This window comes from Dendronephthya gigantea, unplaced genomic scaffold (genome assembly GCF_004324835.1).
Source record: "Dendronephthya gigantea isolate DGI-Jeju-01 unplaced genomic scaffold, DenGig_1.0 000005F, whole genome shotgun sequence".
In the NCBI taxonomy this organism is placed as follows: Eukaryota; Metazoa; Cnidaria; class Anthozoa; order Malacalcyonacea; family Nephtheidae; genus Dendronephthya; species Dendronephthya gigantea.
Window position 1 is genome coordinate 2049698 of NW_021163015.1, and position 12395 is coordinate 2062092.

Genomic DNA, 12395 nt, shown 5'->3' on the forward strand with positions numbered 1-12395 from the left:
ATCTTCACAAGATGTTTAGTAAGCTCACCCTCCAAATGAAATTTGACACCGACTTTATTTACGTTTTTTAACTTTTAAGACAGGGGTCAGTTTTACCCACATTGTATAAGAATGTTACATCTTCACAACATGTTTAGTAAGCTCACCTTCCAAATGAAATTTGACAGCGACTTTATTTATGTTTTTTAATTCTAAAGACAGGGGTCAGTTTTACCCACATTGTATAAGAATGTTACATCTTCACAACATGTTTAGTAAGCTCACCCTCCAAGTATAGTATGTATTTACATATATTCGACATCATCATAAAATTCTAGATCTTCTTTATATAAGGCTGATATGGGCTCCACCATCTCACTGTCCTCTGTAGTGAAAGGTAAAACTTTAAATCCGGACCATAACTCATTCACTACGTTTACTTGGCGCTGATAAAACATCATCTTTTCAATGGCGAGGGAGTGCAAACCAAGTTCGTCGTCGCTGGAAACTTCACGATCGATAAATGATTGAATTATTTCAATCTGTTTGGTGAGAAATGAAATAAATGTAGACATCTCTTTTTTCACCATATTTTGTTCCTCTTCACACCTATCTTTAAGACACAAAAGATCAACCGCTCTATTTTTTACTCTTGATGGTACTCCTGTTTCAATATTGGGTTCGACAATACCATGATATACTTCCCCGTTTGGATCCTTTACATCATCAAAGGAAATCTCATCGTTCTCATTCATCCCATTAATCAAGCTTACGTTCCGAGTGATGTTGGCGACCACGCGATCGATTTGACTGCCAAGCTTTATTGCAATAGCTTGACCATCTGAAAAAAGGAGTAGAATCGGAGGCAACTAAGTAAAACAAGGGAAATCCAAGTGGAGATACATGTAAAAGATAAACACCAATGAAGAAAGTACCTTCACGGAAGAAAAGGCGTATTCGGACATACATTATTTGTAGTGTGATAAGTAAAAGAGCATAAAAGAAATATTTCTATACCAGCATATTTTGCTTTAAGTTCTAATAAAACATTCTCTCCGACGCCATCCTATGAAGGGTATGAAGTAACTTTTGCTGTTTCTTGGCAATAAGTCTTGTATACGCATTTTGATATGCTTTTTCTTTTTTCTTCCATCTTGTTCGAACACCATGACGTTTCTCCAGGGAATATAACGCTTTTTCATTCCTAAAAAACCAACTAGGAATCAACTAATAACAATAGCCAGACGGAAGAGTACAGCTGCAATACGAATACCTGCAATAACAACAGCAGATGTAATAACAACTAATAATTGAACAGACAGCAGTCTGTTTAATTATCACTGTATAGCCGCATGTCCCACCTACTTATCCTTCTCTCAATGTTGGGAATCCTTTCCGGCTCTTCCTCTCTTGAAAAACTCATTTCGTTTCTGAAAAAAGTACAAAATCCAAATATCAAGAACAAAATACATTTGCACACACAAGTGAAATGTCTAGCAATGCCATAGGAATAAGCAGTCATACCAGAATAAGCATTTATAAGTGTGAACTAAGTTATATGCAGTGCCATATTCCGAAATTGTTATTCTCTGCATAAAATATTTTGTTACCGCAACTTTTTTGCTGAAAGAAGTAAATCCACATAAGATTCATCCCACTGGTATTCAAGGTTCAATTCAATGCAACCGGAGTAGTGTCACAGCATGGCTTTCACAACTGCAAAAAGCCACTCGCTTCAAGTGTTGATTACCTAACAATCATAGAAAGTAGTAGCAATATTCAATAGCAATCAATAATTAAATTAAAATTATTGCAGTTAATTCTCACAGTCCAAATAATATCTATTGTTCCAACATACAATAGACAAGGTTGTTAAACAATATTGTTCTACAGCAGAAAAAATGAAATTACACACTTGTTTAGTTAATCCATGCAACTGCATTATATCTGAGGGTTAATTAATGATCATGGCATGGGGTTTCTGGTTATAAAAGCTTAATCATAGTCTAACTTTTGTTGAAATTTTAGCATGCAGCTTTTGTTTGTGTATTTATGGATGGCTAATCTGTTTAAAAGTTTGGAGAAATAAAACCTCTGCTTAATTAGGTAAGCTTTAATTCCTATGCAACTTGATACTTAAGTTGTTGGAAAGTTTGACCTTGTAGATTTAGTAGCTTTAATGCAAACAAAGAATACTGAACAAATTCCTTACCAAATGCATCAATAAGTGTAAACAACTTGACAATTTGTGTCCCACAATTGTGGGCCCACTCAATTACAGAATTGTCTGGAAACAGTGGGATGAACTTAGTTTCCTAAGAAATAAAGAATGTAGGTTTTGTAGGTTAAAGCAGGTTTAATTTGCCTGAACACATTTGAATTTTAACTTTTTAAGTCTTACTGAATGTGTGAAAATAGCATATTACAGTATTGCAAAAGACCAACATCTTTAAAATCTTGAAAATATGTAACATGTAGGTTGCAAATAGTTATTAAATAGAATAAGAAATTATAGAATGAAACGACATCTTTGACGTACGTTTATGCCATTAAATTGGCTTCTCCTTATAGAAATTAAGCCACGGAGGAGAGCTTTTAAAAGCTAGCAAATATTATCATATTTTTAAAGTTTTTTTAATCAACATTAATAATAGACAATACCATCCATTTATCCATCACGTGAAACTTATTTCGACTTTCGTGTTGTTCAATAGCACAGTTCTCGCAAAAAAACTGCCGTGGACCACAATATTTACAGCGAATATTGGCTTCATTTTGAGAGCAAACACCACACATGACACCACTCGGTAAAATCGCATCTTCGAACTTTGCTTTCAGCAATTGAGGCCGAATTTTTTCCCAGTTGAGATAATTACTAACATTTCTTCTTTGTGTGGCCGATTCTTCATTTTCTAAATCGTCAACGACTGGTAATTCATGAGGCGTTTGAGCGTTATGATCGATTTGCAAATCGCACGATTCGTCACTATGCAAATCTGCGTGGAGGCTTGTCGAATGCTTATTTGAAGCTGTTGTTTCTACATCAACAGTTAACGGTGTAGTTATTGACGATTTTCCATTTCTTCCCAACACAACAGTTTTTACGCACGCCTTTCGCATAATTGTAAAAAATTGCGCCGAAGTGAAGTGCGAAATTTTCTTGAATAATAATAAAATACAACCAAATCAAAGATTAAACTGTTTTATATCAAGTATTCTGATTGGTCGCTTAATATTATATTGAATGATTTAGATGATCATTTGGCCTGGGTTAGACCTGCACTTCTCAATTGAGAAATCTTGGGTTACAGCCGCTGAGAATATGTGACACGGGTGAATAAACACATGTTGATATATCAGCGATTGTTCATGCGTCACATCATTTTCGAAACGAGTTCCACATGTCTGAAATTTTTGGCTGAAAATTACTCCGCTTTGACTGTACTGAAATGAACTGAACACCCAGGTACAGGCCATTGAGGTGGGGAAAAAGATCGCCGTTGAATGTACACCAAGCTCCTTTGTAGCTCGTAAGAGAAAATAATCTTTACTAAAGGCCTGAACGGGGACGATGCGAACAGTAAAAATAGTTTAAAGCAACGAGTTCATATTTTTCTTAGTACAACGTTTAACTTTTTGAACTGTAATGCACTGTTATGCCGAAAAGATGGTATAGTGGCTATGAATAGCTATGCCTTCGTAATAAACGGACCAAACATAGGTTATATCTCTCGTGATTTTCTCGCGAGTTCAGAGTTTTCTCCTTCATTTTCTTTTGACATGCCTGAAATGTCTACGTTATAAAAAATCTTCTTAACTCGTTTTAGCCATAAAATTTCATTCGTTTCGCAAAGAATTAAGTTTATAACCTAAAAGTCCGTTTGCCGATGTTTCAAGTGATGATTCTGGAATGTGAGTGGGATAATCTCACTCGTCGCCAGTCGCTTTGATGATACGCGAACGAGAAATTATAATAGACAGTAAACATTAGAGATTTTTCCTCGCCACCGATCTTTAAATATCATTAATATGTGTCTTGAAGAGGGACTGCGAAGGAGTCAGCATGTCTCTTAGGGAATTAGGTTTGCTTAGCTATTGCTGAGCATTCTGATATTGTTCAAATGCGATTTCAATAAACAGTTGCAAACGTGTAATTTATCTTTCAGTTAATTATGGCCCCATTAACTATTCCGTATGGATGCAGTCTTTCAAACTTCTTATGAGCAGGATCGTCGGAGCCATATGCATGGGGAACAGCTCATATGTTAATATAAGATATAATAAACACAACGACAAAATTAAGTTTAGATTCTGCAATTTATATTCTGCGTACCAAGTCATCAATTCAATCTCGCAATCTCATTGTACTAGTCAGTCAACTCGTTATTTAATCTACAACTATTGTGCATTATTGTGCATTTTTGAAGTGTCAACGTTTCCGTTTGACAACCACGTGCAACCGTAACCTCCCCTTCGTGCATAATATAATTAATTATATCCCGTCAATAACACTATTACTAAAACATATTATAGTTTAGTACAAATATCAAACTTGATGTTCTTCGCCGCAAAAAGTCGCCTCTCAAGCTTCTCAAGTCTCTCCTGAAGCTTTTAAAACTGGTTTGGACGAATTTTTACGGTGCTTTAAATGTTCTTTTACGGCGCACCTTAAAATCGCCGGTTGTGCGGGAATCTATCTCGTATATAGATTTCTTGCCTGAAATACTTAAGAAACTTGTCGTTGCCAGTCGTAGCATAACTACTTAAAATAGTAAACAGTTTCAAACGTGTAATTTATTTTTCAGTTTATTATAGCCTCCGGTTAACTATTTCTAAAACATTATAGTTGCTAAAATAAAAATTCACATTGTTCTGTTAACAAATCAGAAATGACTTGATTTTCTTTTTGACGTAAATATGTTTATGTCTCTCCTAAAACTCGTGTTTATTTTAAAACAAATTTGGACGAATTTTCATCTCCGATCTTCTTAAAGAATATCGGTAAGAATTTTTCCAATGATACCAGATTATTCCATCGGGATAAAAACTGCCTGCATCCAGGTACAGGCCATTGAGGCTGGAATAAAGACAGTAGTTGTACCACCAAGCTCCTTTGTAGACCCTAGCACAATTACCACTCCACCGAGCATCATTGTCGCTATCTTTGGTAGTGAACTGCATTTGATTGTGAAAAGCAAGAGAATCACCAGCGTCACCTTTTAAGAATAAAGTAAAAAACCTCTCCGTAAATAACATTTAAAGCAAAAAAATATTAACATTTTAAACTTTTCCAAGAACATCATTTTTAATATACGAGTTTCAGAATTTCATCCTGGATCTCTCTCCAATATTATCAAGAGGGGGGGGAGTTAAATGGATGGAAATAATCTTCATTAAAAATCGAGCAAGGACGGTGCGTCGGATGCGAAGGCTGAAGGGTAGAAAATAGTTTAGAGTAACGAGTTCATATTTTCAGTTTAACTTTTTGAACTGTAGAACACTGTTACTGACACCGAAAGTATATAACGTACTGACTATGAATAGCTTTGGTTGTAGCTTGTGATGACTGTGTATCAATTGTGAAGTGTTTCCTATCCACCAGCAAAGTTTTCCGTGCAGTGGTAGTGAGGACACTGCTCTTGAATTCTATCGATTCAATTTCTGCCGCATAGAACCTAAGTTTCCTTTTCTGCAACTTTCCTACCTAGTCTAGTCGCAAATAATCTCATGTTTCCATCCATGTTACGCGCACAAGGTATTAAATGTTATTCTATATCTTAATATCTAATGCCATAACTGTAAACTTTAATACCATAATTCTTAACGCTATTTAACCTGAGTAACTAATACAAACTCTATCCCTGTACTGATGCTATTATAATGGGGTAACAGGAGGTTTTATTTCATCCACAGTCGTTGTAGAACTAGTCACGTCGTAAAATTCAGCCAAAAAAATGATTTCTTTCATAACTATTTCCGCTAAATCTTTCAATCCCAAACGTTGCCGCAACCCATTGTTTTTCTTCCTGACGAATTTATACTGAAACTTTATTCGAGTTGATGTATTTTTATCTCAAACTTGTTACCCTTCATAATAAACACATTTGCTACCCCGGACGAACGGTATTATGAGGTATACTGAAAATAATGAATTATATATTTAATTTTCACTGAAAACAAGAGATTCATCCCGTCTCTGAGCGTCGTGTGTATGTACAGATAAATTCAACAGCTGAGAATCTAAATTAAGGCAGAGCGTGCATGTGGTTTACCTGAATAATTGCCAATAGTCAATCTGTATTTGTCTGATTCATCAGCCACACCAAAGTTTCTATATTTAGCGTGACGTTCAGCGCGATTGAAATCCATCAAATCAACTCTCAGAACATTTTGGCCAGATTTGGTTAAACGGTGTATTTTATCAAGGCCCAACCAGAACTCGCCGTTAAGATTACCAAAGCCTGCTTTATAGTCTGACCATCCACGATAGAAATCTTGACTTCCATCTTGTCTTCTTTGAAACACGGTCCAGCCACCTCTGTCTGTGCTCATGTCACATCTAACTTGAAACGATCCGAAACCATCAGGATTTATGGTATAAACATCATCTTGCCTCACTCCTAATTTATAGAGATCAGCACAACTTTTTCCGGTAATAACTGCGCAAACGGAAAAATGTTACAAAATATGAGAATAGTCATTTCAATAACAAAACATTGAAGTCTTTCCCTTACTCAAACTATTTTCCTTCACAGCGATATCCTAGGCGGGTTTCTTTGATTGAAGCCATGCTGTTCACAGACACAGGGTTTATTTTTCTACCGGAACGCAACAAAAGCAAAAAATAGCGAACTAATGTTTTTACAATTGTAAATAATAATTATGACATCCTGCCTGTAGATTTTCTTGTTTATAAAAGAAAGTTGTCAAGTTTTACACACCTGTACAATTGGTTCCTGGACCATTATAACCAGGTTTACAGGTGCATGTGTAGTTGTAAGTGTTACTGACACAAAGAGCGTTGACATCGCAAGGATTAGACGAGCAATAGTTGATCTCTGGAATCATACAACAAATGTTATAAGTTGTAATCATCGTAAAAGAACCTATGAAAGTTTGTTATTTTCTCTTACTTGTACAATTCGTTCCTGGACCAGTATAACCAAGTTTACAGGTGCATGTGAGTTGGTTAGAGTGACTGACACAAACAGCATTAGGACCGCACGGGTTTGACTTACAATGGTCGGTTTCTATATTAAAATTAATTTTAATAAGTCCGGTTGATCTCGAAATCATAGCAAAACTATACAAAATCGCAACCTTACCGTTGTTTGGACACAGTATTCTGAGCGCCAGTTTACGCCTCCGAATGTTCCGTTCTATGACACGACAGCATGATCCAAGCTGTGGATCGTGTTTTGAACACAATAAGTTGTAAGCGAGGGTACGATTTTTTATATCAGATCTGATATCATCACAGCAAAGTGCTTCTGTGCAAATAGTTTGCAGAACAACCTGAAATAGAATCACAACCAGAGCAATTCTCAACATGGTTAGGTCTCGAAATTCTCAATTACCCGTCCAAGTAGAAGCCAACTCGATCAACTTGAGAATCTGACTGAGAACAGAGTCAAGCTCGGGTCAATTTATACCAAAGCGCGTGCACAGAGGAAATGAACTTTGCTCTCCCTCGGCGGGCTTGCCTTCACTATTGATATCTCAGTTTGCGTTTCCGGCATATCTTTTTTTCGGCATGAGCCAAAACAAAGAAATCATTAATTCAATCGTACATTCACCATACTAGAAGTTCCAAGGCGTTTTGCTTAAACGGTTAATAAGTTTGAAAACGCTCTCATACATCATGTGAATGACATGTGAATGACTGGATTAGTGGAGGGAGTTTTAAATTTAGATCTTCTATTTTATATCCCCTTTTTTTTATATCCCATTTTTTTTAGATCCCTTTGACAGTTCCCCAATTAAGTGTTTAATTGCGGTGATGTTTTGCGCCGAAAATAGTATTGAATACCTACGGGTATAGTCGATAAACTCATGAAAGCATGTCTGTAGACTGAACAATAAAGGTTCATCACCTTGATCTATATGCGTTTGTGTAAAAGCAGAAAGAGATATCCCTGTTCTCGGTGTTCTGAATATTTAGATCTTCTGTTCCGATTTTGGGAATCAAATTACACATATCCTTATTTGTTTACTGTGAATTAAGAAGCATACAGCTGATAAACCCATGATTGACAATATAAAAATTCATTGTCTTGATGTACACACATCATATTTTCATATCAGAACTATATACTCATGTCGTGAGCACTCCTCTAGTCGCCTTGACGTATATATGTATATTTGTGTAAAAGCGGAAAGAGATATCCCTGTTCTGAACTTTCGATGTCCTTCAGGGCTGTTTAATCATGCATAAACAATTGTAATACAATATAGTACCAATACCTATTTGTCTAGTACCGTGAATAGCCACGTTTACACTACGTGCTTTGACCTGGCCTGGACCAGACCTAGGGCTAGATGTGAACGTTTTTTATCTCGCCTAGACCAGACCAGACCTGGACCTGGTCTAGGCCACAAAATCCAGGCCGACAGTAAAAGGTGGCCTGGACCTGACCTGGAACAGGATTTTGGTAATGTGAACCGGATTTACCTAGTCCTGAGATAGTGTACATCAAGTGCTTTGCTATATAGGAACAAAAACATACATGTTGCACAACAAATTCATTAAAATAAACACGTTACTTTTTCTTTATGACAATATGCGGGCAACAATTTTTCACTTGTTTCCCTGCCGGGAAACATTGCGTTCATTTAAAGTCATGTGACTACGAATGAACCAATCACATTTAGAATATACAGCACCTATACTGTATAACAAGTCTTGATTAATATGTGTTTAGTCAAGGGACTTCGAAGGAATCAGCAAACCTGGGAATTGGGTTCGCTTAGAAATATTGCTGAGCATTCTGATATAGCTTAAATGCAATTTCAATAAACATTTTTAAACGTGTAATTTAATCTTTCAGTTAATTCTATCCTCGTTAACTATTTCTAAAACATGATTATAGTTTTGACGAAGCGATGAAGCCGGCATGTTTTGCTGACTGAAATCAAAATTTACATTGTTCGGTTAACGATTCAGAAATAATCCTCGAGGTTCTTCGACGTAACTATGTTTATGTCTCTCCTAAACCTCGTCTTTATTTTGAAACTAAACAGTTGGACGAATTTTCATCTCCGACTTTTTAAAAGAGTAGTATGAAAGTTTCCAACGGTACCAGTTTATTCCTTCGCTATTAATCTGACCTGCATCCACGTACAGGCCATTGAGGTTGGATCGAAAACAGTTCTTGTACCACCAAGCTCCTTTGTGGTACGAAGCACAATTACGACTCCAAGCATCATTGTCATTATCCTTGGTAGTGAACTGCATTTGATTGTGATAATCAAGGGAATCACCTGCGTAACCTTTCAAGAATATAGTAAAACTTCTCTGTAAATGACATTTTAAAGCAAAAAATGTATCTAATGTTATTATATCTTAATATCTAGTGCCATAACTCTATGTAATCTTTAATACCATAACATACGCTATTTAATCTAAATGCATCTACCACAAAATCTATCTGCATTAATGTGGTTTACCTGACCGATAACTTCCAATAGTCAATCTGTATTTGTCTGATTCATCAGCCACACTAAATGTGCCATATTTAGCGTGACGTTTAGCACCCCTGAAATCCATCAAATCAACTCTTAGAACATTCTGGCCAGATTTCGTTAAACGATGTATTTTATCAAGACCCAGCCAGAACTCGCCGTTAAGATCACCAAAGCCTGCTTTATAGTCGGACCATCCAACGTAGAAATCTTGACTTCCATCTTGTCTTCTTTGGAACACGGTCCAGCCTCCCCCGTCTTTGCTCATATCACAACTGACTTTGAACGATCCCAGGCCATCAGGATTGATGGTATAAACACCATCTTGCCTCACCCCTAATTTATAGAGATCAGCACAACTTTTTCCGGAAATAACTGCGCAAACGGAAAAAGTTTACGAAATATCAGAAATAATAATCTTTTCTATATACCAGGCGAGTTTGATTCAAGCCATGCTTCTTATAGTGTTTATTTTTCCACCGGAACGCAACAAAAGCGAAAACTACTGCAAAATTGTGAATAATAATTATGACATCCTGCCTGTAGATTTTCTTGTCTATAAGAGAAAGTTGTCAAGTTTTACACACCTTTACAATGGGTTCCTGGACCAGTATAACCAGGTTTACAGGTGCATGTGTAGTTGTAAGTGTTACTGACACAAACAGCGTTGACATCGCAAGGATTGGACGAGCAATAGTTGATCTCTGAAACAATACAACAAATGTTATGAGATGTTGTAGACATTAACAAAATCATCGTAACAGAATACGAAAGTTTGTTATTTTCTCTTACTTGTACAATTCGTTCCTGGACCAGTATAACCAGGTTTACAGGTGCATGTGTAGTAAGTTGAATGGCTGGTGCATGTAGCATTGAAGCCGCAAGGATTGGACGAGCAAGAGTCGATCTCTGGTATAACACAACAAATGTTATTTTAGTTGTTTTAGACACTAACAGAAACATCTTGGAAATCGTAACAACTAACAGAACATGAAAGTTTGTTATTTTCTCTTACTTGTACAGTTGGTTCCCGGACCAGTATAACCAGGTTTACAGGTGCATGTGTAGTGGTTAGAGTTACTGACACAAACAGCATTAGGGCCGCACGGATTTGACTTGCAATGGTCGGTTTCTATATGTTAATTTAATTTGAATAAGTCCGGCTGATCTTTAAAATGAATTCAAATCGTAGCAAAACTAAACAAGATCGCAACGTTACCGTTGTTTGGACACAGTATTCTGAGCGCCAGTTTATGCTTGCGAATGTTCCGTTCTATGACACGGCAGCATGATCCAAGCTGTGGATCGTGTTTTGAACACAATAAGTTGTAAGCGAGGGTACGATTTTTTATATCAGATCTGATATCATCACAGCAAAGTGCTTCGGTGCAAGCAGTTTGCAGAACAACTTGGAACAGAATCACCACCAGAGCAATTCTCAACATTGTTAGGTCTTGAAGTTCTCCGTTCAATTATCCGTCCACTGAGTAGAAACCAATTCGACTGACTCGATCTAATTGAAAACAGAGTCAAGCTCTGGTCAATTTATACAAGAGCTGTGTGCACAGGGGAAATGAACTTCGCTCTTCCTTGGCTTGCGTTCACTATTAATGTCTAGTTTGCGTTTCCGGCATGTCGTTTTTTAAGTATGAGGCAAACAAGGAAATCATTATAGTCTATCGCGCATTCACTATATTGCACGTCCTGTTTTTCCTAAACGCGTATAGAAACATTGCTTCGAGCTTCCCTTCAACGTCAGCATTTAAACATTTCTATGCGGGCTTCCGGTTATTTACTTTGGGATAAACGAAGACATTTTGTACAAGTAAAACAAAAGTCAATTATTCAAACTGCAATTCTGGATTGTAATACCTAAATTGTAGTGGTAATTCTGGATGTGATTGGAATAATTTGAGTCTCGTTTAAATGGAAATTTTTTGGAAAATTTTTTTGCTAGAATAGCCCGAGTGTAAACATTAGGGATCTTTAAATATCATCAATATGCGTCTTATTTAGGGACTGCGAAGAAGTCAGCATACTTGCTATAGGAAATTAGTATAGGTTTGCTTATAGCTATTGCTGAGCATTCTGATATAGTTCAAATGGAAGTTCAAAAAACAGTTGCAAACGAGTAATTCATCTTTCAGTTCATTAAGGCCTCATTAACTATTGTTAAACGACTCTTTTTATGTTGTCTTTCAAACCTTTTACGAGCAGGATCGTCGAAGTCGTATGGGGAACAGCTCATATGTTATAAGATATAATCAGCACAACGACAAGTTTAGATTCTGCCATTTATATTCTGCGTACCAATTCATCTATTCAATCTCGCAATCTCATTCTACTAGTCAGTCAACTCGTTATATAATCTACAACTGTAGTGCATTATTGTGCATTTTGTATTGTTCATTGTGGAAAGTGGCAACGTTTCGGTTTGGCAACCACGTGCAACCGTAACCTCCCCTTCGTGCACAATATAATTAATTATATCCCGTCTAATCCCGTCTAATACTATTACTGGAACGTACGCGTATTATAGTTGGGTTGAAACATTAAACTTGATGTTCTTCGCCGTAAATAAGTCTCTCCTAAAGCTCCTCTTTATTTTAAAACTGGTTTGGACGAATTTTCATGGTCGTCTTTTTCATTGAATGAAACTGCCACATATGCCATTTTATTCCGGTGTGACTACTCTGACCTGCACCCAGGTACAGGCCATTGAGGTTGGAATCATG

At 36.7% G+C, this 12395-nt stretch overlaps 3 protein-coding genes and 1 long non-coding RNA gene across 6 annotated transcripts in view; all 4 read right to left on the reverse strand.

Annotated features, from left to right (window-relative positions):
- The window catches only part of LOC114515890 (sushi, von Willebrand factor type A, EGF and pentraxin domain-containing protein 1-like), a 36494-nt gene that overhangs the window by 21570 nt on the left and 2529 nt on the right, over window positions 1-12395 (reverse strand). The gene's annotated exons all lie outside the window — the stretch shown is intronic.
- LOC114516349 lies at window positions 1029-1630 on the reverse strand. Its single transcript, XR_003686289.1, has 3 exons — window positions 1590-1630; window positions 1341-1409; window positions 1029-1183 (listed from the first exon to the last, which is right to left on the reverse strand). It is a non-coding gene; the product is annotated as an uncharacterized LOC114516349 (long non-coding RNA).
- On the reverse strand, window positions 4618-7620 carry LOC114516339 (ficolin-2-like). Of its 2 annotated transcripts, XM_028535784.1 has the most exons (5): window positions 7305-7620; window positions 7113-7229; window positions 6921-7037; window positions 6252-6638; window positions 4618-5195 (listed from the first exon to the last, which is right to left on the reverse strand). In XM_028535784.1, the coding sequence occupies exons 1-5, from the start codon at window positions 7528-7530 to the stop codon at window positions 4930-4932; spliced, it is 1113 nt and encodes a 370-aa protein (XP_028391585.1). In that variant the 5' UTR covers window positions 7531-7620; the 3' UTR covers window positions 4618-4929. The 2 variants fall into 2 exon arrangements, with proteins under 2 accessions (XP_028391585.1, XP_028391586.1); XM_028535785.1 differs by lacking the exon at window positions 7113-7229.
- On the reverse strand, window positions 9037-11215 carry LOC114516338 (ficolin-1-like). 2 transcript variants are annotated; one of them, XM_028535782.1, is made up of 6 exons: window positions 10880-11215; window positions 10676-10792; window positions 10453-10569; window positions 10248-10364; window positions 9646-10035; window positions 9037-9468 (listed from the first exon to the last, which is right to left on the reverse strand). In XM_028535782.1, exons 1-6 carry the CDS (start codon window positions 11103-11105, stop codon window positions 9212-9214), a joined length of 1224 nt encoding a protein of 407 aa, XP_028391583.1. In that variant the 5' UTR covers window positions 11106-11215; the 3' UTR covers window positions 9037-9211. The 2 variants fall into 2 exon arrangements, with proteins under 2 accessions (XP_028391583.1, XP_028391584.1); XM_028535783.1 differs by lacking the exon at window positions 10453-10569.